The sequence below is a fragment of the Tachyglossus aculeatus genome, chromosome 7, assembly GCF_015852505.1.
Source record: "Tachyglossus aculeatus isolate mTacAcu1 chromosome 7, mTacAcu1.pri, whole genome shotgun sequence".
In the NCBI taxonomy this organism is placed as follows: Eukaryota; Metazoa; Chordata; class Mammalia; order Monotremata; family Tachyglossidae; genus Tachyglossus; species Tachyglossus aculeatus.
In genome coordinates, this window is record NC_052072.1 from 54,396,170 (window position 1) to 54,423,936 (window position 27,767).

General features: G+C 41.1%; 1 protein-coding gene across 21 annotated transcripts in view; it reads right to left on the reverse strand.

Moving 5' to 3' along the window:
* Positions 1–27,767, reverse strand: part of LRRFIP1 (LRR binding FLII interacting protein 1) — a 197,281-nt gene that overhangs the window by 23,973 nt on the left and 145,541 nt on the right. For 6 of the 21 annotated variants that reach the window (XM_038748979.1, XM_038748966.1, XM_038748974.1 and 3 more), the window contains 4 exons: positions 7,612–7,647; positions 7,257–7,382; positions 6,286–6,357; positions 873–1,043 (listed from right to left, as the gene is read on the reverse strand). In XM_038748979.1, the coding sequence (XP_038604907.1) occupies positions 873–1,043; positions 6,286–6,357; positions 7,257–7,382; positions 7,612–7,647 (405 nt within the window). Of the gene's footprint in view, positions 1–872; positions 1,044–6,285; positions 6,358–7,256; positions 7,383–7,611; positions 7,648–19,035; positions 19,114–25,306; positions 25,373–26,238; positions 27,025–27,767 lie in introns of those variants that run through there. The other 15 variants (XM_038748978.1, XM_038748965.1, XM_038748959.1 and 12 more) reach the window with 6 other exon arrangements.

The following is a 27,767-nucleotide window of genomic DNA, read 5'->3' on the forward strand; positions in this document are numbered from 1 at the left end:
AAACCAGTATAAAGTCTGGTTACTGCCAAGTTAACTCACAATATGCATCATTATCAGCATTTTATTTCCATATGTTGAGCTAAGTCTTAATTTTTATTACTCATAAATTCCATATCTATAGAGTGAATATCTTGCTAAATAACATACTTTTAAACAGGAGTCCCTTGCTAAAGAACAATTTGTTCTGCCAATTTCAACCCTGAACACTTTAACACCAAAAATTTTCAAATGCTGGAAGCTTCACCCATATGAACAGTTGAAAGAGGAAAGGGAAATCAAATGACTGAAAATATTTCTTAACTGCAAAGCATATTATTGTAATATACATCATACACTTCAGCTGCAACCCAATTCCTAATGAAACAACAGTCCACAAATGCCAATTTTACTAATAACAATTTTGTTGAATAATGCATTCATGCCTATTCATATTTGAGGGAGATTACTGAAATAATTTATAGATATTGGTTATGGAATGCTCAAGCAGGAAGGCCTTCACAGATAATCACAGTGTTTAGTACAGTGCTCTGCACACAGTAAGCGCTTAATAAATACAATGGAATAAATGAATGAAATATGAATTCTATTTTCAGTCAAAAATGAAATGAACGGTATGCCTCAATGATCTTTCATTTGAAAAAGAAACCCACAAAAACACAGATTCTGGAAATGGCCCTACATATCTGATTTTTGTTTAAGGGTCAATGAAAATAGTTCCTAAAAGGGAAAGTGGGCTTATTTATATACTGGATTGAAATGGTGCCTAAAATCTAGATCACAACAAAATACAACTCCGATAGAAATGTCCCCGGTCTTTCAGAAGCTCCTGGCCTCATAATACATGTTAATGAACTCATCTATATTGTACTTACTTTGTTTTTCTCTTCATACTGTCGCCTAGATTCTGCCAGTTGTTCTTCTAGCTCCATCATTGCATCCTTCAGAGTATCAACCTGGTACATGAAATTCATCTTTTCATTGTCTAGCTGAGCATTGGACACCATGGCCTTCTTATACTTCTCCTCAACTTCGGCAAGTGAGTCCTGGAACAGGCATGCCAATTTGAAAGTGAGCCAAGAGATTAAACTTCAAGAATGGGTAAATATAAATGATTAATTCTGGTACTCATAAAGCACTGTGCCTAAATACTGGGGTAGAAAGATGCAACTTAATCATTTTGGACACATTCCCTGAACCCCTCAGGGCATGTGATCTAAGAGGGAAGGAACATAGGAATTTTATCCCCATTTTACAGATGAGGAAACTGGGATCCAGAGAATTTAAAATGACTTGCCTAAGGCTTGGCATAATAGCTGAGCTGTGGGTATTATTACTATTATGCACAGTTACAATAATTGTGGTAGGTGTTAAGCTCTGTGTGCTAAGCACTGTACTAAGCACAGGAGCAAAAACAAGTAAATCGGGTGGACACAGTCCTTGTTCCAAATGGGGCTGAGTGGGCAGAACAGCAGTTACTAAACTCCTATTAACACCTAGACTGTTGAGGGGCCCAGACTTCCCACTGGCATAAAGTAACATGGAAAACAGAATGTCTGAAGCACCAAGCAATTGGGCAGATGAAAGTGTGCACAAAATCACAGAAATGGGAAGAGATCCTGAGATTTCCAAATTACTTGCCTCTAGGCCCGTGAGGGACGGAGAAGTGACTTACTTAAGGTCACACGGCAGGCAAATGGCAGAGTTGGGATGAGAGCCTACGTCCTCTGACTTCCAGGCCCATGTTCTTTCCACTAAGCCATGCTGCTTCTCCCAACTCCTTAAATCTTTTTGCTGATATGATATACTTCAGCAACTTCAAGGTAGCCAGAATTCCATATTATCATAATCATACCCATTCATGAAAGCCATGTAAAATCAAAAACATTTTACAGTTTGGGTGGTTTATACTAAATGATTACCATGTGCCAAGCACTGTGCTATGATAGACTGGTGTAGTGGATAGAGCATAGGCCTGGGAGTCAGAAGGTCCTGGGCTCTAATTCCAGCTCTGCCACTTGTCTGCTGTGTAACCTTGGACAAATCACTTCACTTCTCTGTGCCTCAGTTACTTTATCTGTAAAATGAGGATTGAAACTGTGAGCCCCATGTGAGACAGGGACTGTGTCCAAACTGATTTGCTTGGATCCACCCCAGTGCTTAGGACAGTACCTGGCACATAGTAAGCACTTAAATTCCATTATTATTAGTCACAGTACTTGTTCCACATTGGGGCTCACAGTCTCAAGGGGAGGAAGAGCAGATATCATAACCCTACTTCACAGGTGAGGAATCGGAGGCACAGAGTAGCAAAGTGACTTGCCGAAGGTCATCCAGCAGGCAAGTGACAGAGTCAGTATTACAACCCATCCATTAAGTCTCAGTGCTCCTCTGGTTTCTTCTTTGCTAGTTGTTAAAAACTGTGGAAGGGTGATCCTTAAGAAGCATTTTTTAGTTCACAATCATAATTAAGTACGAAAGGGAGGGGATGGTTCTAGGATTGCCCTTTTGGCTAAAACTTTAGTTCAGAACTGGTCTTTTTCCCTTGAGAGGGTCAGATTATAAACTCAATTGATCATCTGGCCAAGTGATTCTGATACCTCCCTGCCTGAAATGTACTTAGAAGGTGTACAGATCCGTCAATCAATTGTGGGATACTTTACTAGGTTTTTATGTGACATCTGATGGTGTCTCCCACTGGGAATGAAGGATGATCCTTAGTCCTGAGATTTAGAGATTGAGAACCTGGGCAGATACATCAAGTCTGATGCTAGTGGCTACTGTGTGACCTTGGGCAAGTCACTTCACTCCAGCGCTTTGGAACATAGTAAGCACTTAACAAATGCCATCATTGTTATTATTCACTTCTCTGGGCCTCAGTTACCCCATTTGTAAAATGCAAATTAAGAGTGTGAGCCCCATGTGGGCCAGGGACTGTGTCCAACCTGATTAACTTGTATTTACCCTAGTGCTTAGAACATGCTTGGCACATAGTAAGTGCTTAACAAGTATGATTATTATTATTATTATTATTATTGTTATTACTGTGCCTGTGCAGTTCTGGCCCACATAAACAACCTAAGACACAAACAGAATTACAACCCAGGTGTCCTGACTAGAGCAGTGCTCTTTCCATCAAACCAATGGTGGAAAGAAAAAGTGCATTTGAAGTCTGTTGTTGGACCACCAACCACTGGACTACCACTTAAGTCGACTTGTGATAGTTACAGTGCCCTTAAGGTCCAGATTGTTGAGAGGCCTAGACTTTCCATTGGCACAAAGGAAAATGGAAAACAGTGTATGAAATAACAGGAAATTAGGTCGATGTAAGTCTCCATAAAATCATAGAAATGGGCAGGAAGAGGTCGTGAGATCTCCAATTTTCTTGCCTCTCAGCCTGTAAATGGCTAACCATCTAAGCGGGGGGGGGGGGGGGGGTGTGATCAGACTTTCATTGAATACTTCAAAGAATAGAGACTCTACAACCACCCTTAGTAGTTTATTCTACAATTTTATCAACTTGATAGTCAGAAAGTCATAGCTAAACAAAGTATCTCTGCCTCTAATTTCTTCATTTTCAATTCTCACTGGGCCTGGAGAAGAACTGATCATTACCTTCCTCAGTAAATCCCTTAAATCTTTGGGAAGAAAATGATAACAGGATCCACAGATTTCTCTTCTAAAGGCTACACATCCAATTAGTTGATTGAATCTTTCTCCACTCCCTTTTTTTACATTTTACTGCTATTTTTTGGACCCTCTCCAATTTTTCTATATTGTTTTTAAAGTATTACAATTACAGTTGGACACATTAATACAAGTCTGACGGCACAGACCCTTGCACATCCCACTCCTGTTGGTATTGTCCACCACTACATTGTTGTGCCGTTACACTGCATTCTCCCAAGTGTTCTGTACACAAAGCACTCAATAAAAACGACTGACTTCAACCCAGCTTGCACTCCTCACAAGCTAACCTATTCACTGGGTCTCGTTCTTATCTTTTCTGCCTGGAACTCCATCCCCTTTCACCTCGGACAGATCACAGCTCTGCTCCTCTTCAGGTCCCTCTGAAATCCCACCTTTTCCAGGTGACCTTTCCCTGGTTCATTTCTCTTCTCCCCAGGGTATTTCCCCACTTCCCCTCTTCATGTACCACCACAGCAATTCTGTGTCACCTATACATTTGTGTACTCACAACCCCGGGCAGCCCTTCTGAATATAATGACTTACACGTCCTATTTCTTCAGCACTTGCTGATCTACTTATCCAATTTTTCTTCTTCCTCCTAACTAAATTATTTTAACGCCTGTCTCTCTCTGCTAGGCTGTAAACCCCTTGAGAAGAGGAATCATTTCTACCAATAATAATTATACTCCTCTAGAGTGTACGCACATCCTCTAGACTGTAAGCTTATTGTGGGCAGAGAATATGCCTTTTACCTGCTGTAGCGTACTCTCCCAAGTGCTTAGTACAGTGCTCTGCACACAGTAAGCCCTCAATAAATTTGATTGATTTCTCTTCCAAGTCCTTAATAATATGGTCAGCACCCAACAGGCTCTCAATATACTAGAGATTGATATTTATTTTGGGAGGTGAGAAGAAGGGTGCTACACACCCCTACAATTACTAACTCACATAAAGCGTCAGCACTTCTAGATTAGTTTCAACTGTCCTTGTCTCTGCTTAATTTCATCCTGTTTTTGCAGTAATCATTTTTTTAATTGGCCTGTCATTTTCAATTATCTCCTTGTCTCTCAAAATGTTAGCAATCCCACCATATTTAATTCCATCTGCATTTTGCAATGAGCATACTCAGTTGCTTTGTGCAGGTCATTCACTCTATTGAATAGAACTGGCTCAGGGCAGACCTGAGGGGCACCATTCCCTGGGTGCCCCCCACAACCCTATTTCGTCAGGACCCATCTATGTTGAAATCAAACCATTAATGGGAATCTTTGAGTGCAGCTCACAAGTCAGCTGTGCTTCCACCTAAACTGTAGTGGTCAATGTCAGCTGGTCAGGGAGAAGGTCACAAGCCTTACTGAAGGATAGGCAACAAGATGCATCAATTGTTTCCCCTGGTTAGCATTTTTTTATGGTATTTGCTAAAAACTTATTATGTGCCAGGCACTATACTAAAGAGCTGGGGTGGATACAAGCTAATCAGGTGACACATGGGGCTCAAAGTCTTAATCCCCACTTTACAGATGAGGTAACAGGCACAGGGAAGCGACTTGCACAAGGTTCCCTGGAAGACAAGTGGCGGAGCAGGATTAGAACGCAGATCCTTCTGACTCCCGGGCCTGGGCTCTTTCCACTAGGCCACACTGCCTCTCATGCTGTCTATGTGGTATCACATTAACCCAGAAGGAGATTAAATTTGCTAGGTACAATTTGCTCTCCATAAAGAAAATCTTTTGGTTTACTAATTTCAAAGATTTTCAAACCTGGGAAGTTATTTGCTCTCCTTAGACTCTTCGTTCTGGGCAAAACCAAGCTAAGTTCTCATGACTACTAAAGGATTAAAGGGAAGTATTTGCTTTCTTTCTTACCAATGGTTCCAACTACAATTATAGGCTAGTGAAGAACACTGAGTAACTGGGGGTAAGGTGAAGGAATTCTATCAAAAGGGCAAAATTATGCTCTCAAAATGCTGTGACAGAAAATATATTAATATTATGACAAATGCAGCTTTATATCTATGATCTGTAATGAGCTAGATTCCTTAGTTGCAACAATTATCCTGAGCTGAGTAAGAAACTGACTGAAAAGTGTATCAAATAGAATCCCTTTTCAAAATTAACGTTTGCTCAAATTATGGTATTGTCTTTTATTTCCTCAAAAGCTAGTGGATGAGAAAAAGTATGACTTTTTAAACAATGTTAAGTTCAATCCAAACCAAGCAGTTGTTAAAGCTAGGTATGGATTCTTCTAATGCAGCTGTTTGGGAATCCTAGAACAGAAAATGAGAAATTTTCAATGGTCCCATTACTAAATAAGAATTATTAGAGAAATAAGAAATTTGAATACATAGTTTAAATAAAAGTAAAAAGACATGCATCTAGTTACCCAATGTTAGTAATCTTTTTTGCTAGGTGCTTATATAAATTGTCTAAATATTTGGGAAAATTAATTGAAACCCATCATTTCTCCCACTCCAGTGAATTTTTTTTATAACAATGCATAACAGAGCAAAGCATGCATATTAAATAGTAGTCCCTCTTCAATATCTCTTTGGAAAGTTAAGCTGTGTTAATATCACATGTTCAGACTGCAAGCTAGTACCTTCATTTCTTTCAATCCCTGCATGTATTTGCCTTCTACATCCTGAATCTGGTCCTTTAACTCATTGATCTCCTGAGAGAAATGGCAAGAAAGGTCAATGATGTCAAGGAAACAAATTAGAGTGATTATAGTGAAAAAATGGAATGATGTTCAAAAGCTTCATTCGTATTAAGATCATCTGGTTTGATATTAGGAAATATGTTCACTCCTTCATGGGAAATGGTAAAATAAATACTTTAGTCAGGGCTCAACAAATGTTGACCTATTTTGACAGTCAAACAAATACATCCCTGGTAAATGCTCTTATTTTTTGCCTTTATCTTCATGGTTGTAGGCTTTTTCTCACTATCCCTATGTCTTCCACTGCTGTGTTAGCAGCAATCCTGTGCAAATTCATCATCCAACCTTGACTGTTCACTGACCATATTTTGTGAGTCCTGAATATGAAATTAGTATGAAGAAAGGAGAAATATCAAAACTGTACTTTCAGGCTTTATTACAGTGTGCTTCGTAGGTGAAAATTGTTCATTTGGCAGGGAAAATGGAGAATCTTGAAACACTGTCAGAACCTCATCTGTGTGTCTGACATTGGATTTTGAAACACTATCCCCTAAGAGACAAGATTTAGTTTCTGACTACAAATTATAGACCATGTTTTAACCCCACGGCCATCTAGGTCTAGGTTGGTATCTTTGGCTGGGGCAAAGTTTTTGCCTAGCACTACCCTAGATTTGCTGTTTAATCTGGAAATAAAAATGAAAAAAAGAAATCTGTAAAATTAGGAAAGATGTACCAGCTAAATACTTGGGGAGTAAAATGCCATCAGAATTCTGAGGAATCATGCCTCATTGGACTGCAGGTCTTGGTGACAGGCAGTTTTTTTTGGGGGGTGGTGTGTGGGGGGGTGGTGTGTGTGTGTGTGTGTATAAAATATATGTATATATATTGTATATATATGAAGGGTTTCTTACTTTGATTTCCCGAATGGACGTTTCAGTATCAACAGAGATGGAGGTATCACCACTACCTCTCCGAGAAGAAGTACCACCCAGAGAGGCAAGGGTAGCAGCTGACAAGCCAGGCACATTCCGTCCTCCCTAGGCCAAAAATGGAAGAGACAATGTATCAAATGTGCTTACTCTCTGGACTGAACTTTTTGCCCCCATCCCTATATGAAGGATTTATAAATGTATTCTAATCATTGAGGGGATGCTTTTCTAAACCCCAAATATGACTATTTGCTTGCTTTTTGACCCCAATTTTAAGATGGGCAACAAACTCTGTATTTGAGGCAAAATAGAATTATTGAAAATATACAGGACTTACCTTTTCAAGGAAATCTTTTTCTGGCCTCTCCTCAACCTGTCAAATAAGTACAGAAATATTAGGAACATTAACCAAGAAATTAGAACGTAATGGAAAGAAATTCAAAAAAATGAAGTCAAGTTCTTTTTTCTTTCAAATCCCTTTGTACTTAATACCTGAGGGCCCCGCTACTACATAGACTAATACATTGATGATAAATGCATTTCATTTCTCAAATTTAATTTCCTATTTTGGTAATTACATAATTACCTAAACATTTTGTTCTGTGCAATTTTAGACCTCATGTCCATTTTATTATCTGCCTGCCACTGAAAAATCTACCAGAGACAACTGGTAACTGAGCTGCATTTAAACATCTTTCCTCAGATTCTCTGGTTCTGATATTTTAAGCACAATTCTTACCAGTTAAGCACTTCAAGAACACCAGGTATTAATATGCACACAACATCATTTAAATCACAGTCAGAATGAAAGATACATTTAGTTCATTAGTTCACTGTTTAATCTTGTGATTTTTAGTGAATTTGAACAGTAGACTGGAACTAAAACTCAAAATTCAGAGTTGACCTAAAATGGTTTCCTTTAAAGATAACATATTTACATAACAAAAATGATGGTATTTAATTTTGGCTCACCCAGGACTGCCTTATCCCTACAGGAATTCACACCACATATAAAAGTGGCACAGACTTGCCCAAGGTCACACAGAAGACAGTCATGGAGCTGGAATTAGAAGCCAAGTCCTTCTGAATCCCAGACCTATGCTCAGTCAACCCCCATTTTACAAATGAGGTAACCTAAGCACAGAGAAGTGAAGTGACTTGCTCAAGGTCACACAGCAGACAATGGCCAAGCCAGGATTATGCTCTACCAGGCCCGTCCTCTACCCACTAGGCCACATTGCTTCTTTTGCATTTTTTTATTTTAAGTGTCTGGCCTCCTCCTGCCTTGGCTGTTGCAGCCAAGTCCTGCGCCTCAGAAGTGACATTCAGACGCATAGGGACTGGTGGGTGTTGGGGGTAATGAATGCATAGGTTCGATTTAGAGACTGAGGGTTCCCCTGGAGAAATGTTCTCAGTTCTGAAGAGTTCCCCCAATTGTCCATTCTGGAATCATTATACTGTATAATGGGTGTAATGGACATAACACGTGTCTCATTTCCAGTTCTGCAGAAGGGTGTCCAGTATTGGCAAGTGCTATCAATGAATGTTAATACCATGCTAATCCAAGCATTTATCCTATTACCCTGGATTACTGCATCAGCCTCCTTGCTGACCTCCCTGCCTTCTGTCTCTCCCCACTCTAGTCCATATTACACTCTGCTGCTGGATCATTTTTCCGCAAAAACATTCAGTTCATGTCTCCCCACTCCTCAAGAACCTCCAGTAGTTACCCTTACCTGGCTATTCTCCTGCTACAACCCAGCCCACACACTTCACTCCTTTAATGCCAACATACTCACTGCACCTCGATCAAATCTATCTCACTGCCGACCTCATGCCCATATCCTGCCTCTGTCCTGGAATGTCTTCCCTTTTTATATTCAACAGATAATTACTCTCCCCGCCTTTAAAGGCTTATTGAAGGTACAACTACTCCAAGAAGTCTTCCCTGACTAAGCCCTCATTTCCTCTTTGCCCACTCCATTCTGCATCACCCTGACTTGCTCCCTTTATTCGCCACCTGCCACCCAGCCCCACAGCACTTATGTACATATCAGTAATTTTGTTTATTTACATTACTGTCTGTCTCCCTCTCTAGACTATAATCTCATTGTGGGTACGGAATGTGTCTGTTATAGTGTAACATTATACTCTCCCAAGTGCTTAGTACAGTGCCCTGCACACAGTAAGCAGTCAAATATGATTGACTGAGCACCCTGGCTCAAAGCAGGATGCAAGGGGTGGTGGGGAGGAGGGGAGAGAGAAGTGACCCTGCTGAATTAGGCAATACTTCCTTCTGTTCCCACCCAGGCACTTTCTGTTTGGGCCGTGGGAGGGGAAGTGCCAGTTGCGCAGTCAGAGAACATATGCATTGAGGAGAATGACACAAAAATGCTGGACCCAGAGTGACCCACATCACCTATATGATCACTCTCCCCACCTTCAGAGTCTTATTAAAAGCCCATCTCCTCCAAGAGGCCTTCCCTAAGCTCTTATTTCCTCTTCTTCCACTTCCTGCTGTGTCACCCTTGCACTTGGATTTGCACCCTTTATTTATCCCTCCCCCTCAGCCCCACAGCACTTATGTAGAGGAGGGGCACGGCGTAGTGAATAGAGTCCGGTGGTCACGGGTTCTCTTCCCCGCTCTGCTACTTGTCCGCTATGTGACCTTGGGCAAGCTACTTAACTTCTGTGTGTCTCAGTTACCCTCATCTGTAAAATGGGGATTAAGACTGTGAGCTCCACGTGGGATAAGGGACTGTGTCCAACCTGATTTACTTGTATCCACCCCAGTGCTTAGTACAGTGGCTGGCACAAAGTATGTGTTTAACAAATACCACCACCATCATCATTATTATAATATATCCATAATTCATTTATATTAATGTCTGTCTCCCCCTTTAGCCTGTTAGCTCACTGTGGGCAGGGAACCTACCAACTCTGTTATACTGTGTTCTCCCAAGCATTTAACATAGCACTCTGTAAACAGTAAGCACTCTATAAATATGATTGATTAATCACTTGTGAGTTGGAATAGCCTGGACTGAAATACCACTAGTAAAAAGGGAACCACCAAAAAAGAAAAAGAATTTAGGTAATGACAACAACATTTAATCACTTACTACATGGCAAACACTGAACTAAGCATTAGAGTAGATAAAAGATAAGCAGGTCACATGGGCCTCAGAGTTTAAGTAGGAGGGAGAAGTATTAAATTCCCATTTTACAGTTGAGAAAACAGAGAAGTTAAGCAACTTGCCCAAGGCCACACAGCAAGCAACTGACAGAGCCAGGATTAGAACCTAGATCCTCTTACTCCTGGGCCCACAATCTTTCCAACAGGCCACACTGATTCCCTATAGTGTGTGTGTGTAAATATATATATATATATATTTTGGGGGTAACTTTTACAGGGCTCATGGAACTAAAAATTGTAAGTAAATGACTTTGTTGGGCTTTGATCAAGTAATCACAGTCATTTACACTAATGTACATATCCATAATTTAATTTGTTTATATTAATGTCTGTCTCCCCCTCTAGACTTTAAACTCCTTGTGGGCAGGGAAAATTTCTCCCAACTCTGTTAAAATGTACTCTGCCAGGAGCTTAATACAGTGCTCTACACACAGTAAGAGCTTAATACAATTAATAGTTTGATACTGCTACCCTGTTTGAATCAATACCTGCTTATAGTATCAGTTTATATATCTGAGGATCAAAACAACAAAAAACCCAAAACTCTTACACATACTTTAAAGTGTCCCAGAATTCTGTTTACAGTTTAGTTTGAATGGACCAGAATAGAAGAAACTCTTTGAAAAGACTATTACACATAAGAAAAAAAAAGGAAAAAAATGGGAAGGTTGTCATACAGTTCCAGGTAGTTTTTTTTATAATAAATCGACATTCATTCATTCATTCAATCATATTTATTGAGTGCTTACTGTGTGCACAGCACTGTACTAAGCACTTGGGAAGTACAAGTTGGCAACATATAGAGATGGTCCCTACCCAACAACCGATTCACAGTCTAGAAGGGGAAGACAGACCACAAAACATGTGGACAGGTGTCAAGTCATCAGAATAAATAGAAATAAAGCTAGATGTACATCATTAACAAAATAAATAGAATAGTAAATATGTATAAGCAAAATAAATACAGTAATAAATCTGTACAAACATATATACAGGTGCTGTGGGGAGGGGAAGGAGGTAGGGCGGGGGGATGGGGAGGAGGAGAGGAAGATTGGACACAGTCCAGGTCTCACAGGGTGCTTACAGTCTTAATCCCCATTTTATAGATGAGACAACTGAGGCATAGAGAAGTTTAATGACTTGGCCAGGGTCACCCAGCAGACAAGTGGCTGAACTGGGATTAGAACTCAGGTCCTCTGACTCTCAGCCTGTTTTCTTTCCACTGGGCCATGCTGCTTCCTGTTAAATTTAAAACTTTAATACAGTATGTGATAAAGGAGATCTGCAAATTATAATGAAGGCCCATGAAGGAAAAGCAGACAAAAATACAGGGTAGTCCAGGGGCTCTAAGTATTCTTAATTATTAACTGAACCATTCTAGTGGACTTGTTAGACTAAATCTGCCAAACACAGCCTAATGTTCACTTTTTTCACATCTCTTCTGTCAAAAGTTTAAAATTGTTGTACCTTTCCAAGCCACTGACACACTGTGTGGCATTCTAAGTGCTCAATAAATACCACCATGAAGGGTCCTGGATTCTAGTTTTACCTGCATTGTGGCCTTGGGAAAGTCACAACTTCCCCGGGCCTCTGTTTCCTCATCTACAAAATGGAAATAAAATATTTGTTTTTCCCATTCTCCCACCCTCTAAGACCTTGAGCTCTTTATGAGACAGGGATCTTGTCTGATATTCATTCATTCAATCCTATTTATTAAGCTCTTACTGTGTGCAGAGCATTGTACTAAGCACATAACCTCATATCTACCCTAGAACTGAGTACAGTGCTAGGCCCGTAGTAAATACTTACTAATAAATAGTTAACTACTATACGTTTGCCAACTGAATGAGGTTTAGTTAAATTAATGAGTTAATCTGGATAATTAATAATTAAGAAGAGGTTCACAGAGGACAATAAGGGATGTTTGCTAAAGAGCCTGCCCATACCACCTCCATCATTTTGTAAATTAAAATGAATTAGATTTTCATTCATTACAATTGTTCCTGGATCATACAAATACTACATGATTGAGAAATCAAGTCAAAAATACAAATGGTGTAGATCTTAAAAGACACAACCCACTAGCAAAGTTCAAGTTAAAAAAAGATGTATTTCATTAATTTCCATAGGAATATATAAAATCTAGCTTGACAGCCTTACTTTAAGCTTCTTTCTTTATAAATTTAGTTATACTGTATTGTTTTATCTCTCTAATCCCAGTTTAAACAATCTAACTCAAATCCTACCCAAGTGGAAACAAAGGAGATGAAGGTTCAATACCAAACTAATCGCTTAAGTTATGCAGAACCAGAAACTGAGGGTGATAGGGATTCAACCTTTAATACAGTGGGATGTATTACTGCTCTGCATGTATTAAATGGTGATGAATGTTTTCAACCAACGCCAGGATATGAAGTTGCTTTCCTCATTCAATCACTAGATGGCAGTATCATGCAGCGAGAAAGTCAACCTGAAGCATCAGTGTGTGAACAAAAATAATACTTGGGGGAGAGGGGCAGGCGGCCAGCTAATGCAGCATTCAGAATGTTCTAGATATCCTGAAAGGCCGGTTAAAAAAACTTGACCCTTTAGGAAAATTCTCAGATTCATTTAAAAATCACAGATAAACATCTGTCACAGTTCAGGATTCACAGCCTATGGGAGGGTGGACAGTGCTAGAGTTTCATTCACATTCAGGTATACCCCAGGTGACAACCTCACTAAAATATAACTATTTGATCGTGTATTTATATGTATCACATCTTTTTATCCATGTTCTATATATTTATTCGTTCATTCACTAGTATTTATTGAGCATTTACTGTGTGCAGAGCACTGTACTAAGCACTTCTAGCTGTGGCCAAGCATAATTTGTTACAGGAAACTATATTTCAGGAGAAGCAACATTGCATAATGGTTAGAGCACGGGCCTGGAAGTCCGAAGGTCACGGGTTCTAATCCCAGCTCCTCCACTTGTCTGCTGTGTGATTTTGAGCAAGTCACTTCACTTCTCCGTGCCTCAGTTACCTCCTGTGTAAAATGGGGATTGAGACTGTAAGCCCCATGTGGGACAGAGACTGTGTCCAACCTGATTTGCTTGTATCCACCTCGGCTCTTAGTACAGTGCCTTGCACATAGTATGCGCTTAACCAATACCAGTTATTATTCTATTTCTGTTTCGCACTCTTTCATGTACCCTAGTTTCTCGGAAAAAACCGATGTGTTAACTGGAGAATCCCCAAACACTGTATGATGACAAGTTTAAGTAGGAGATGTAGATTTTTTTCCTGATGAATTGAACTGTTTTAAAATGTTGACACAAAGCAACTTTTACTGACATTTAAGAACAAAATAGTTTTCTCCAAGGAGTAACTATTATATTTAAAAGGACATTGTTCATGAGTTTCTGAATTTATTGGCAGAATTTCCACTTGCCCATCTGTCAACACACAGAGTTAAATTCAGTGCACACTCGCACTCTACTGAAAACATTTTCAGGCCCTTCTCCTGCATTGATGATGCCACTGTTGGAAGAAAAGGGAATGTGTCTACCAACTCTGTTGTATTACTCAAGGGCTTAGTACAGTGCTCTGCACACAGTAAGTGTTCAATAAATACCATTGACTGATAAAACTGCATGACAACTGAATCAAGATAATGTATAATAACTCTAATCTTCAGCACAAAAATACTTGATTCTGTAGGGCATCATGACAACTGTCAGTTTAACTTTCCTTCTGATAAACTTTTAAAATTATAATACACAGCTTGATTTTTAATGGTCAGATGTGCTGGTTTCTCTACCCATTATTACTCTCCCAAGTTCTTAGAAAAGTGCCCTGTGCTCAATAAATATGACTGATTGACCTAGTCACTCCAGCCAGGGTCTGGGAACTGAGGTCCAGGACATCAACTCCTCACTCTCGGCTTCAAGGCTCTCCATCACCTCACCCCCTCCCACCTCACCTCCCTTCTCTCCTTCTACAGCCCAGCCTGCACCCTCTACTCCTCTGCTGCTAACCTCCTCACTGGGCCTCGTTGTCGCCTGTCCCATCATCGACCCCTGGCCCACAATGCCCTCCCTCCACACATCCGCCAAACTAGCTCTCTTACTCCAAAGCCCTACTGAGAGCTCACCTCCTCCAGGAGGCCTTCCCAGACTGATCCCCTTTTTTCCTCTCCTCCTCCCCATCCCCCCGCCCTACCTCCTTCCTCTCCCCACAGCATTTGTATATATTTGTACAGATTACTCTATTTTATTTGTACATATTTACTACTCTACTTTGTTAAAGATGTGCATATAGCTATAATTCTATTTATTCTGATGGTTTTGACACTTGTCTACATGTTTTATTTTGTTGTCTGTCCCCTCCTTCTAGATTGTGAGCCGGTTGTTGGGTAGGGACCATCTCTATATGTTGCTGACTTTTACTTCCCAAGTGCTTGGTACAGTGCTCTGCACACAGTAAGCACTCAATAAATATGATTGATTGAATGAATGAATGAACATAACTGTGCCTCCTCCTTGACTCCCTTTCTTCCACTCCAAGCCTCCCAAGTATAGTGTACTGCACACACAGTAAGTGCTCAATAACTATGGCTGATTGATCCCCTGTATTACACTCCCCTCAACTTTTTTTCATTCAAAGCTTTTCCATGCTTCGTGCGGCCTCCTCTCCCACACTCACCCCGTTTGCCCATCTGAATGCAGCCTGCGGAACTCCTGCTCCATCATTCATTCAATTGCATTTGAGCGCTTACTGTGCGCAGAGCACTGTACTAAGCTCTTGGGAAGTACAAGTCGGCAACCTATAGAGATGGTCCCTACCCAACAACAGGCTCACAGTCTAGAAGGGGGAGACAGACAACAAAACAAAACATGTAGACAGGTGTCAAAATCGTCAGAACAAATAGAATAGTAAATATGTACAAGTAAAATAGAGTAATAAATCTGTACAAATATATATACAACCATCGCGGCCAACCATCTGTTTATCTTTGATCTTTTCCTGACCCAGTCACTTCTCTACTTAATATTATTATTACTATTGATAATAATAATGGTATTTATTAAGTGCTTACTCTGTGCCAGGCACTGTACTAAGTGCTGGGGTAGATACAAGATTACAAGGTCAGACAGTCCCTGTCCCACCAAGGGCCCATGGTCAAAATTCCCATTTTGCAGATGAGGTAACAGGCCCGGAATAGTTAAGTGACTTGCCCAAGGTCACACAGCAGACAAGTGGCAGATCCAGGATTAGAACCCAGGTCCTCTAACTCCCAGGCCAAGGTTCTTTCCACTAGGCCACATTGCTTCTTCACCATCAACAAGTCCTGGCTCACTCCAGGCAACTATCTCTCTCCCCTGGCATGCCAAGTGAGAGCACTGGGACTTCTGTCGCTTCCCCCCAATCCCTGCCCCACTCTGTGTCCCCCAGGACCTCTGAGCCACATGGATTTAAACTGAGGCAGCACATCCCTTGGACTCTCACTCCACCACATGATCAGGCAAATCCAACAGGAACCTGCTGCCTCCTCTCTTCACCACAAAGGGCCCCCACTCCTGACATGCCTTTTGCATACTGGGACTGGTAGGGATTTACAGAAGCAGCATGGCCTAGTGGAACGCTCACAGGCCTGGCAGTCAGAGGACCTGGGTTTTAGCACATCAGCATCAAGGCAATATTTATAGTAATATGAGGGTCAAGGGGAGAGAATGAGTGATCCCCAGCTACCTAAGCAACTGTTGCCTGCTGTCAGCTACACTAAGCTTGTGGTGGGCAGGGAACATGCCTACCAACTCGGTTGCCTTATACCCTCCCAAGTGCTTTGTGCAGTGCTCTGCCCACAGTAAGTGCTCAATGAATACCACTGATTGACTGATACTGAATTGAAATTGGGAATATACAAAATGTAGGGTAGAACTATTTTAAAGTCATATAACGAAGCAGTCTCAAATCACATGCTATTCAGAGGACTAACTACACTAATGTATTGGACTCTCCCAAGTCTTCTGCACATAGTGGGTGCTCAAACACCATTGATTGCACATAGTAAGCGCTTAACAAATACCATTATTATTATTATTATTATCTGCAAAATGGAGATTCATTAGTACATGGGAAAGCTGTCACTCTATTTGTCCTGACAATTTTGACACCTGTCTACATGTTTTTTTTTGTTGTCCGTCTCCCCCTTCTAGATTGTGAGCCCGTTGTTGGGCAGGGACCATCTCTATATGTTGCCAACTTGTACTTCTCAAGCTCTTAGTACAGTGCTCTGCACATAGTAAGCGCTCAATAAGTACGGCTGAATGAATGACTGACAACTGGGAGACAATTGCAATAGCCTCAGTTACCTCATCTGTAAAATGGGGGTTAAGACTGTGAGACCTATGCAGGACAGTGACTGTGTCCAACCTGATTTCCTTGAACCCACCCCAGAGGTCAGTACGGTGCCTGGCACATAGTAGGTGCTTAATACCACTTACTTCCCTTCCTTCCTTTTCCCCTCCTCCCCCTCCCCCTCCCTCCTTCCCCTCCCCACAGCACCTATATATATGTTTGTACAGATTACTCTATTTATTTTACTTGTACATATTTGCTATTCTATTTATTTTATTTTGTTAATATGTTTTGTTTAGTTGTCTGTCTGCCCTTCTAGACTGTGAGTCCGCTGTTGGGTAGGGACCGTCTCTATATATTGCCAATTTGTACTTCCCAAGCGTTCGGTACAGTGCTCTGCACACAGTAAGTGCTCAATAAATATGATTGAATGAATGAATGAATACCAGAATTATTATTATTATTATTATTATAGACAGACCAGTCTGGAGGTGGCAGTAAATAAAGGGAGGAGTGAAGGGAGGTTTCTCCCATGAGAAAAGGTTTTTAGGCAAATTGGAAGGCAAAGAGTCATATTCATATACAGGATAGTTGCTATGAGAGGCTAATGCCTCAACATGGTAAAGAACAACCTTTTTAGTCCCATGGCATAGGGTGCAACATCAGATACATGTAGGTCCTTTTTGTGCAATATGCATAGGTTGCCACTCAAATTAATTGCATCATCTTCAAACATGAAAGACAGCTAGCTATGCATTATTTTTTAATGGTACTTGTTAAGTGCTAAGTGGCAGGCGCTTTTCTAAGTGCTGGGATAGATACTAATCACCTTGGACACAGTCTATGACCCAAGTGGGGCTCACAATCTTAATCCCCATTTTACAGATGAGGTAACTGAGGGCCAGAGAAGTGAAGTGACTTGCCCATGGTCACACAGCAGACAAATAGCAGAGCTGGGATTAGAACCCAAGTCTTTCTGACTCCCAGACCCGTGCTCTACCCACTAGAACCACACTGCATGAGTGGGTCACACATCAATCAATCAATCGTATTTATTGAGCGCTTACTGTGTGCAGAGCACTGTACTAAGCGCTTAGGAAGTACAAGTTGGCAACATATAGAGACAGTCCCTACCCAACAGTGGGCTCACAGTCTAAAAATGAAAACACTGGCTGGAATAAATGCTGATTTCACCGCTTCAGCAATTAATCCAGGGACTGTGAGAGCATGATGATGTAAAGGGTCTGGCCGCCGATGTGGCATTAGAAACGGCAAGGGCAGCAGACAACAGGGTACCCAGCTTCTCAGAGCTGGCACTATTCTGGGCAAGCAAGCTAGTGGCTTGTGCCCCATCCTGGTGCCACCTGAGCCCCCAGCCCTTACCACCATTTTGCTCACTTTCTCCCTCTCCTTCCCAGGCTCTCAGGGGGCTGGAAAGTGAATCCATCAATTGAATTTGTTGTGCAGTTATGATCTGCAGAGCACTGTACTAAATGCTTCGGAGAGTACAATGTAGCAGAGTTGGTAGACATGTTCCTTGCCCATGAGGAGCTCAAAATCTAGAGGGGGAGAGACACTAAAATCAATTACAGGTTTATACGTAAGTGCTGAGGGTGAATAAACAGGGAGAGGGAACAGAGGGAGGGGTCACCCTCACTGCTAACCTGCATCCACTGTGAGAAGTGGTGTCAGCGTCAGTAGCAGCACTCCCCCCTCCCCTTAGAGAAAGGCTCACTCTTGCTTCCAAAGGAGACTGCGATATTCTTTCCCCCCTCTGAGACAGAAGAAATAACGCTAAAAACCTCTCACTAACCCCAAGGCATCTTGTCAAAACAGCCATTTTAGAAGAACGGTAAAGTAACTCAAATGAAGCAACCAGATCTTGTGAGAACCTGCTCCAAATCACAAAGAACACAAAAGGCTGCCCCTGCGCCCTCTGTCAGAAGCGCACACTTGGGAACGAGTTTCATGAATGACGATGGAAAGAGATAGACACACAGATTAGGGTGACTTTTTTCTTTGCCAGTCTATTCGTGTTCAATGATTATTTCACCTTCAAACCCGAAATGAAGTTTGAGGTAACGCAGAGGCTTGCCCCTGTACCTGATCAATCTTCTCCTCCAAACCTGAGAAGAAGCAGATAGTAGGCACTCTGCAAGAAGGAGGTAGAAAAAGAAAATAAGCCCAAGTATGTATTAAGGAGAAATAAAGGTATGCTCACCACTGGACTCGCCCGAGCAGAACTGGCTCTGGATGAAGCCCGAGATCCTGACCCAAAGAAGCTGGTGTACTCCGACGGCTACCAGCCCACACCCCGAAACACAGAAAACACAAATAAACCAACAGGATTAGCAACTGAGCAGCACAGGAGCAGAAAAAAGCAAAATGTTCATCCGAGAGGCAGCCAAGAAAAGCAGTGTTATACTGAACACAGGAAAGAGAGATCAAGGTTAGTTCAAGCCTTCACTTTTAGAAGAAAGAACCACACAGTATGCTAAAATGGGCATTCTAAGTGCATTAAAGGGTTAAGGGTACAATGTCAAGGTAAAAAGAGGATCTGTTACGGTTGGAAATGAAACACACTTGGTAAATACAACATACTTAAACATCATGCTAAACAATGGAGTCACACCTGGTTTGCTGACTGAAAGGTAACCATCACCAAAAAAATCTGAAAGTTTCTAATAAGACACTGAATTTCATATCAAACTCGGTTTTTCACAAGCTGAGCACATCACCTCTCTACTATTACTACTTTGCATTACTTCCTACAACAGTGTGGGAAATAACTGGGTTTCATTTGGGTTTTACGGACTAAATGAAAAAGGTACCAGATTCAAGTTCAAATGCCCGAAAATTGGAATTACTTTCCAAATAGTAATTATCCTCACGACATCAGAGTCACAGAGAGGGGGCAGACATTACTTCTTGTGTTCTCTTGTTTTTCCAGTTGACAACACTGTAAATGTCCTCTCCAAAGAACCGTGGCAAATGAATGAAAAACGCCAGGTCTAACCGAAGGCTTGGTTTACTGACAATTCTATTTTGAATACACAAATCCAAAAGAATAACAGTGTATTTCCCTTTCAGTGAGCTAATGGAAAATTACAAATAAGGCAGTGTCCACCTGAGCACAAGGGCCGAGTTCACACAATTTCCAAATCTACCATTTTTCATTCACTCATTCAACTGCATTTATTGAGTGTTTACTCTGTGCAAAGCACCGTGTTAATCGCTTGGGAGAGTACAATATACTCTCAATATTGGGAGAGTACAGACAGCATCCATTTTCTTGTTCACCCAAGCACTGCCAAGATTACTGATAAGACTAGAGAATTTAGCAAGGAAGCTAGTGGAAGGTTTTCTTTTTAAGGTATTTTAGGCACTTACTATGTGTCAAACACTAAGTGCTGTGGAAGTTGCAGGTAAATTAGGTGGGTCATGGTCCCTGTCTCATATGGCACTCTCAGTCTAAGTAGGAGGGAGAACAGGTATTGAACCCCCATTTTACAGTTGAGGAAGTTGAGCATGGAGAAGGCAAGTGACTTGCCCACAGTCACACAGCAAGCAATTGGCAGAGCTGAAATTAGAACCCATGTCCTCTGACTCCAAGGCCTGTGTTCTTGCTCTTTCCACTAGGCAATGCTGCATCTCTATTGAAAGATAGAGAGATAATAGTTTCCAAGTAATTTTTTTTAAGTGTGGAAAGGAAAATGAACTAAGTCTGGATTGAGTTAAATGGTCTAGTGTTCCTTCCACTAGGCCATGCTACTTCTCTGTAAGTCAGAGGATCTGGGTTCTAGTCCCAGCTTCGCCAACTTGTTTGCTGCGTGACTTGGCGTAAGTCACAACTTCTCTGTCTCTCTGTAAAATGGGGATTAAGACTGTGAGCCCTATGTGGGATGGGGACCGTGTCCAACCCGATTATCTTATATCTAGCCCAGTGTTTAGTATAGTGCCTGACAAATGGTATCCGCTTAACAGATACCATTACGAAAAGTGGTCAAAAGTATTAGAACCACAGAATAGAATTGTTCCTATTTATACAGGAGTTGGAAGTTCAAATAAGGACTGTATTTTAGTCAGGTTTAGTCAGCCCCTAAAAAAACATAGGGGAAGCAGCATGGCTCAGTGGAAAGAGCATGGGCTTTGGAGTCAGAGGTTGTGGGTTCAAATCCCGGCTCTGCCACTTGTCATATGTGCAACTTTGGGCAAGTCACTTAACTTCTCTGGGCCTCAGTTCCCTCATCTGTAAAATGGGATGAAGACTGTGAGTCCCACATGGGACAACCTGATTACCTTGTATCTACCCCAGTGCTTAGAACAGTGCCTTGCACATAGTAAGCACTTAACAAATACCAACATTATTATTATTATATGATAGTAAGCACTCACCTAGCATGTTTTTAGGTTTTTTTCCAGTTAAACTGAACATCCTGAATTTGGTTTTTCATAAAGTTCAGTATAGGGAGTAGGGTTTACTCTCTAAAGAATAGGACTTTGGCCCATAAATGGGCCACAGAGAGAAAGAAAGCATTTCTAAGTCATAAAGTGATTTTGGAACTATGCATGTATATACACCCAATCTAATATGACTCATTTCATAAGTATGTCAACTTCATTAGCACATGAATCCCATCCCTTTATTACCTTGGCATTAAGGGAAATGACTAAATGTACTGAAAGTCTGAAATAATGACTTTTTGCCAGTTTTTACAGGCAAACATATAACCTGGCTAAATCACCTCTTTTAACAGTTTCTGTCTAAAAGAAATATAATTTACTAAAAAAGATCCTTTTGTTCATTTTTTTTAATGGTACTTGTTAAGTGCTTATGTGGCAAGCACTGTTCTGTACTGGGGAAGATATAAGTTTATCAGGTTGGACACAGTCCCTAGCCCATAGAGTTTAGCTATAAATCATACACTTTCAACTCACTAGCCAATGGAGCAATCAACCCCAAATTTACAAATTCTTCTAACATAATGCTGGAAGCCTGAAACATAAAATGAATGAATTGGAAGACTTGGCAGGTCTGAGGACCTTGATGTCTATTCCATCCATCATATTTATTGAGTGCTTAGTGTGCGCAGAGCATGTACTAAGCACTTGGGAGAGTACAATACAGTTAGACGACACATTCCCTGCCCACAAGGAGCTTAAGCCTAGAGGGAGCTTAGGAACTTGTAAAGGGACACTAAATGAGAGCTACGGTTGCCATGTTATAAAAGAAGGCAGACTATAGTTGGGAGTAGAGCACTGGGAAGGACAACATAGAAGTCAGTACAAAATTTTCTTAATAAAGAGTCCCATCATGAACTCTCTTTGGGTATAAATTCCCAAAATTCCACCATAAAAGGGTAGATACTGGACTTGACTATACAATTCTGTGCTGAACAAAGAATATAAGAAAGAAATGACAGGTCAGAATGGGGAATAAATTAGAGAAGGGAATAAGTTGGATGTTAATCATTCTCCACATGATTCAAAAACAGTGTGAGAAGTGGAGGTAAGGATTTCTGGTAGGATAAATAGCTTCCTTGGAACAGAGGGAGTTCAAGAAACCATAAGGAAGATAATTCAGAGGATTTCGATCAACATAAAGAACAGGACCTGGTCCAGGCAGGCTGCCCAGATAGAAGATGGGTGTGTGAATGGTGCTGTTTTCACTTGTCAAAAAAAGCAGATTGTAGATGATTCTGTGAAACCCCTAAAACAAACATCCAGAAAAGCCCGTGAGAACATCATCATCAATGATATTTATTGAGTGCTTACTGTGTTCAGAGCCCTGGACTAAGCACTTGGGAGAGTACAGCAGAGCTGGTAGACATAATAATAATAATAATAATAATAGCATTTGTTAAGCGCTTACTATGTGCAAAGCACTGTTCTAAATGCTGGGGGGGGGGGGATACAAGGTGATCAGGTTGTCCCACGTGGAGCTCACAGTCTTAATCCCCATTTTACAGATGAGGTAACAGGCTCAGAAAAGTTACGTGACTTGCCCAAGGTCACACAGCAGACATGTGGCGGAGCTGGGATTAGACCCCTTGACCTCTGGCTCCCAAGCCCATGTTATTTCCACTGGGCCATGCTGCTTCTCTGTCCTGCCCACAACGAGTTCACAATCTAAAGCTCTGAGCAAGTCCTCACAGACCAGTCTAGAGTGCTGAGTAGAGCTCAGAGTATTCACAAAGAGATGAGTCACTGGGAAGCTAATGACTCTGTCACATCTGGAGGAAAACCTTGTGGCAAGACAGGGAGTCTCTCCCCTCAAGACTCTGGCTCTGGAGGAAGGGGCCCATGACTGTCAATCTCCAGGGGGACCAATACAAGATTGGTGTTTATTATTCATCAAGTCCCTGCCCAAATCCTTGGACCTGCTCTGGGCCTCAGTTTCCACTCCTGAAAATGGGTCTCCCCCATCCCTCTGCCTTCTCGTAAGGTCACCGCGAGAAACCGGAAAGGGAAGAGAAGCAGCATGGTGTAGTGGATAGAGCAAGGGCCTGGGAGTCAGAAGGTCACGGGTTCTCATAGTCTCTCTGCAATATTAATTACAACATGACTAAATTTAATAATAATGCCTAAGGGAACCCTTTCCCAACCAAAAAACCAAAAACAACCAGCAATACCAATTTTTCTTTTGCATAGGAATCTATGATAAAATGCAAACACTATGAAAAAGTTGAAAGGAGTACATTTTAAAAGGTATAAAAAAGCCTGGATCTTGCTATCAATGGTATTGATTGATTTTTAAATTACTACTATTAATGCCCCTCTAGACTGTAAGCTCACTGTAGGAAGGGAATAGTAATGATGGTAATTGTTACATGCTTACTATGTGCCATGCAATGTACTAAGCGCTGGGGTGGATACAAGAAAATCAAGCTGGACACAGTTTCTGTCCCATGTGGGGCTCACAATCTCAATCTCCATTTTACAGAGAAGTGAAGTGACTTGACCAAGGTCATAGAGCAGAGAAGTGGCAGAGCCAGAATTAGAACCCATGAACTTCTGACTCCCAGGCCCATGCTCTATCCACTACACCACACTGCTTCTAATGTGTTGATTATATTGTTGTGTTGTACTCACCCAAGTGCTTAGTACAGTGTTCTGCATAAACGCCTAAGAATATGATTGACTGAGCGCTTACCGTGCACAGAGCACTGTACTTAGCATTTGGGAGGGTACAATAAAACAGAGTTGGTAGACATGCTCCCTGCCCAAAACAAGCTTACAGTCAAACAAAAATGCTATATTAGAAGTAAAATATGCAAATACACACACACACACACACACACACACACACAGAAATTCTCATGCCAGAGAACTTTGCATCGCTAAATGGCAGAGCAAAAGTGGTCCAAGCATTTTTTTAAATGGTTAAGCTCACTTGAGTAAGAACAAGAAACCACAAAAGAACCGTATGCCAATTGCAAAAAGGATGTTTGAGGTTCCTCATGCTCCTTTGTTTCCACCGTAAAAGGGATACAAAAGCTAATAATAAGCAATTTTTCAGAACACAGAATACAAGCAGTAGCCAGCTACGAAATCCAAGGAGCTAACTGAAGATCAGGTGTGAAAACTGTACTGAGATGAAATGAGATGGCAAAGAAAGTGGCTTAATGAACGTTTGAGATCTTTGTTTATTCTTTAGTTCAGAAGACAGAGGCTCCAACACCCAAATTTGTTTTACAACATATGGGTTAGAGGTCTTCTATACAATTATGAAAATCACACATGATGTAAATCAACCATTAGGACTGGATGGCATCCACTCCAAAGTCCTTAAGGAACTCGGCGAACAAGTTGCAAAACTCCTGGCAAGAGTGGATTACCTAACCTTCAATGGGCCACTTTCTCAGAGTCTGACATTCCAAAACAGCCAAAAGAGTGCAGTATTTGCTACCGATATAGCCGTTTCTGGGAGTTCAGGCTCTGGACAATCTCTGAGCCACCAAGTGACTTCCCAGACCGCAAACACTAAGAGAAGTCAACCAGGCACTATTTTTGCTCAACTCTAGCAACGTAGGCTGCAACTCCCAGATGACTTCTCTGTGAGGACTAAAACAGCATAATCCCACACCTCCATTCCATCAGGTTCAATTTCATTCAATTCCATCAGGTTTGCACACAGGGAACTAGGTGGGGGTAATACTCCTGGGTTCATTTTTGTAGCACCAACACTTTTCCCTACCTTTTAGCCATTCAATACCTGTCAGCATACTTATACAAGGAGGTGAAACCCAAATTAGTTATTTTTTCTATTCACTATGACGATGGTTAAATGTTTGGTGAGAAAAGGACAGAAATTGTCATTAAAGTATCTATATTATCCCCAATCCTCATCACTATGGATAATGAAAAATTGGAGAGTCTGCAGAAAATGTTCATCATTAAAAAAAAAAAAAAAGGAAACACCTTAGTTATGCATTAGTAAGAAACAGGAAATAGAGAAAAAGGACCAGCAGAAAAATCAGAAAAAATCTTACAGCACGAGAATTAGAGATGCTACATCGACGGCTTCCATTGAAAATGCTCTCATCATACAGAAATGCCTATAAATGAAATAAGAGTCAGAACAGAAGCAATTGGTTTTCTTTGTTTCAGTCCCTAAATAGAAGGGAATCGGGTGCAGAGTGATCAAAGAGGAGAAATAATATAAGGGAAGGGCAACAGTGATAGGTGTAACTCATGAAAACACGGATGAACAGCAGGCAAAGAATGAAAAAGTCACAACCTCCCCCAAGTTGTTCCATTGCATGCACCAAAGGTTTAATGGAAGATCAAAATGATCAATCTTCGTGCATTCTTCACTCTGTTTTAGATTGCATAAAACTATGAGGAAAATGCTCTGCTATATAAAATGGCAATGCTGATTAAATTGTCTTTCAAACAATTTTAATATATCCTCTGGCCAGAGGGCTCAGTTCTCCAGGAACAAAGCCCACAGACAAAATGGGCTTCTTCCTCAAACTGTAAATATATTACAAACAAGAGTGTCATTTGCCTTTGACAATTTTTAGTTCACTGCTGGCCAAAATAATTTACTACACTGACATGTAAAAAGGTTACCGATGGCCTTTAAATAATGCCTTTTACCTTTCAAAAGGTAATCAAATACTGCTGTGGCCTCTTGTCTACAGCAGTCACGAATCAGGGAAAAATGAAAGTTTCATGTTTTACTTCATTTAAAAATTTGCAACAGTATTTGTTGAATGAGTAGCTGTTGCACACTGCCAATAGTAGTACAATAATCAAATGACTGCCATCGGTTCAGCGACTCCTTAGTTAGAATCACTTCTTACACAGTGAAATGAAACTAGGGCAAACTGAAAGTGCAAAAAGGAAGGTGTCTCATTATGTGTGACCAAAGTGAAAACAATCAACTGTGGTTAAAAGAAGTTAGGAGGAGCACACAAACCCTGTAAGTTCTTTCAAGCAGGGCACCGTTATAGAGAAAGCTGGGCTGGAGAAGACAAGCACAAGCTTTAAACACCAAAGGAAACATAAAAACCTGGTAAGAGAGACATGCATAATGGCTTATTCAATCACAGAGCTGGAAGGAACCACTTCAAACAACCAGCCAGGTGAATAACCCAGGGAAAAGGGAAGTGTCCATGCTCTTCAATATCGCCAGGGTAAAAGATATTACCCTTCTTCAGAATGCAGAGTTACAACTATGCATTCTAAACAAATGACTAATGCTATGCTTTTAGGTCATTCTGAGTAGCCTTGCATGAAGCATTTCCAAACCGAGTTCTACCAATTTCTCCCTATTTTAGAACTACGTTGATTTTTCTAAATTTTGAGAAGCATTTATATTTCACTATATAGCCAATTCCAGTGTTTCATTTCACTGTTAATCAACAGGGTCTTCCTTACAGCTAAACAAAAATCTCTTTTCCTTTAGGTATCTAGAGGTTCTGTGTGATCACAGCATCCAAATTCTTCCACAGTGCAAAATAGCTGAGCATTCAGAATGGGCTTCCATTTCTGGTAATGGCAGAAGAAAAGCTTAAGGGTGAGCCACCTGTACGATACTAGTTGTCTGTGCTTAAGGACCTAGAATTAGAAGTCTTAAGAAAAAAAATACATGCTGGGAAGCACTATATGGTGCAAAGAAGAAATATATTTCGAACAGAAGGGAACAGTTGAACCCATCATTCATTCATTCAATCGTATTTATTGAGCGCTTACTGTGTGCAGAGCACTGTACTAAGCGCTTGGGAAGTACAAGTTGGCAACATATAGAGACAGTCCCTACCCAACAGCAGGTTCACAGTGTAGAAGGGGGAGACAGACAACAAAACAAAAACATATTAACAAAATAAAATAAATAGAATAAATCTGTACAAGTAAAATAAATGGAGTAATAAATATGTACAAACATATATACAGGTGCTGTGGGGAGGGGAAGGAGGAGAGGAAAAAGGGGGCTCAGTCTGGGAAGACCTCTTTGAAGAGGTGAGTTATCAGTAGGGTTTTGAAGGGAGGAAGAGAGCTAGCTTGGCAGATGTGCGAAGGGAGGGCATTCCAGACCAGGGGGAGGACGTGGGCCGAAGGAGGTCATGGGCTGGAGGATAGGGGGCTGTCTGCTCCCGGCCCCGGGGCGGAGAGGGGTTGGAGGGGTCCGGTCTCGACCCCGGGGTGAGGATAGGGGGTTGTCTGGTCTGGTCCCGGCCCCGGGGTGCAGGTGGGGGTGTCCGGCCCAATACAAAAGTAAGCAATAAGGCTGTAGACACCCAATTTTGACTATGTCTGGATCACTGTCACAAAAGATTCTGAGAAAGGATACACACGTGTGTGTTGTACAATTAGGAGTCACATTGAAAATATTCCTGATGTCATAATAACAGCTCGTGGCATACAGTTTAAGTAGGTAAAAATATAAGCAAATCCATCTCATGAAAACATACTGTATATGGAGTTGTACTCACAACAGGTGTGCCA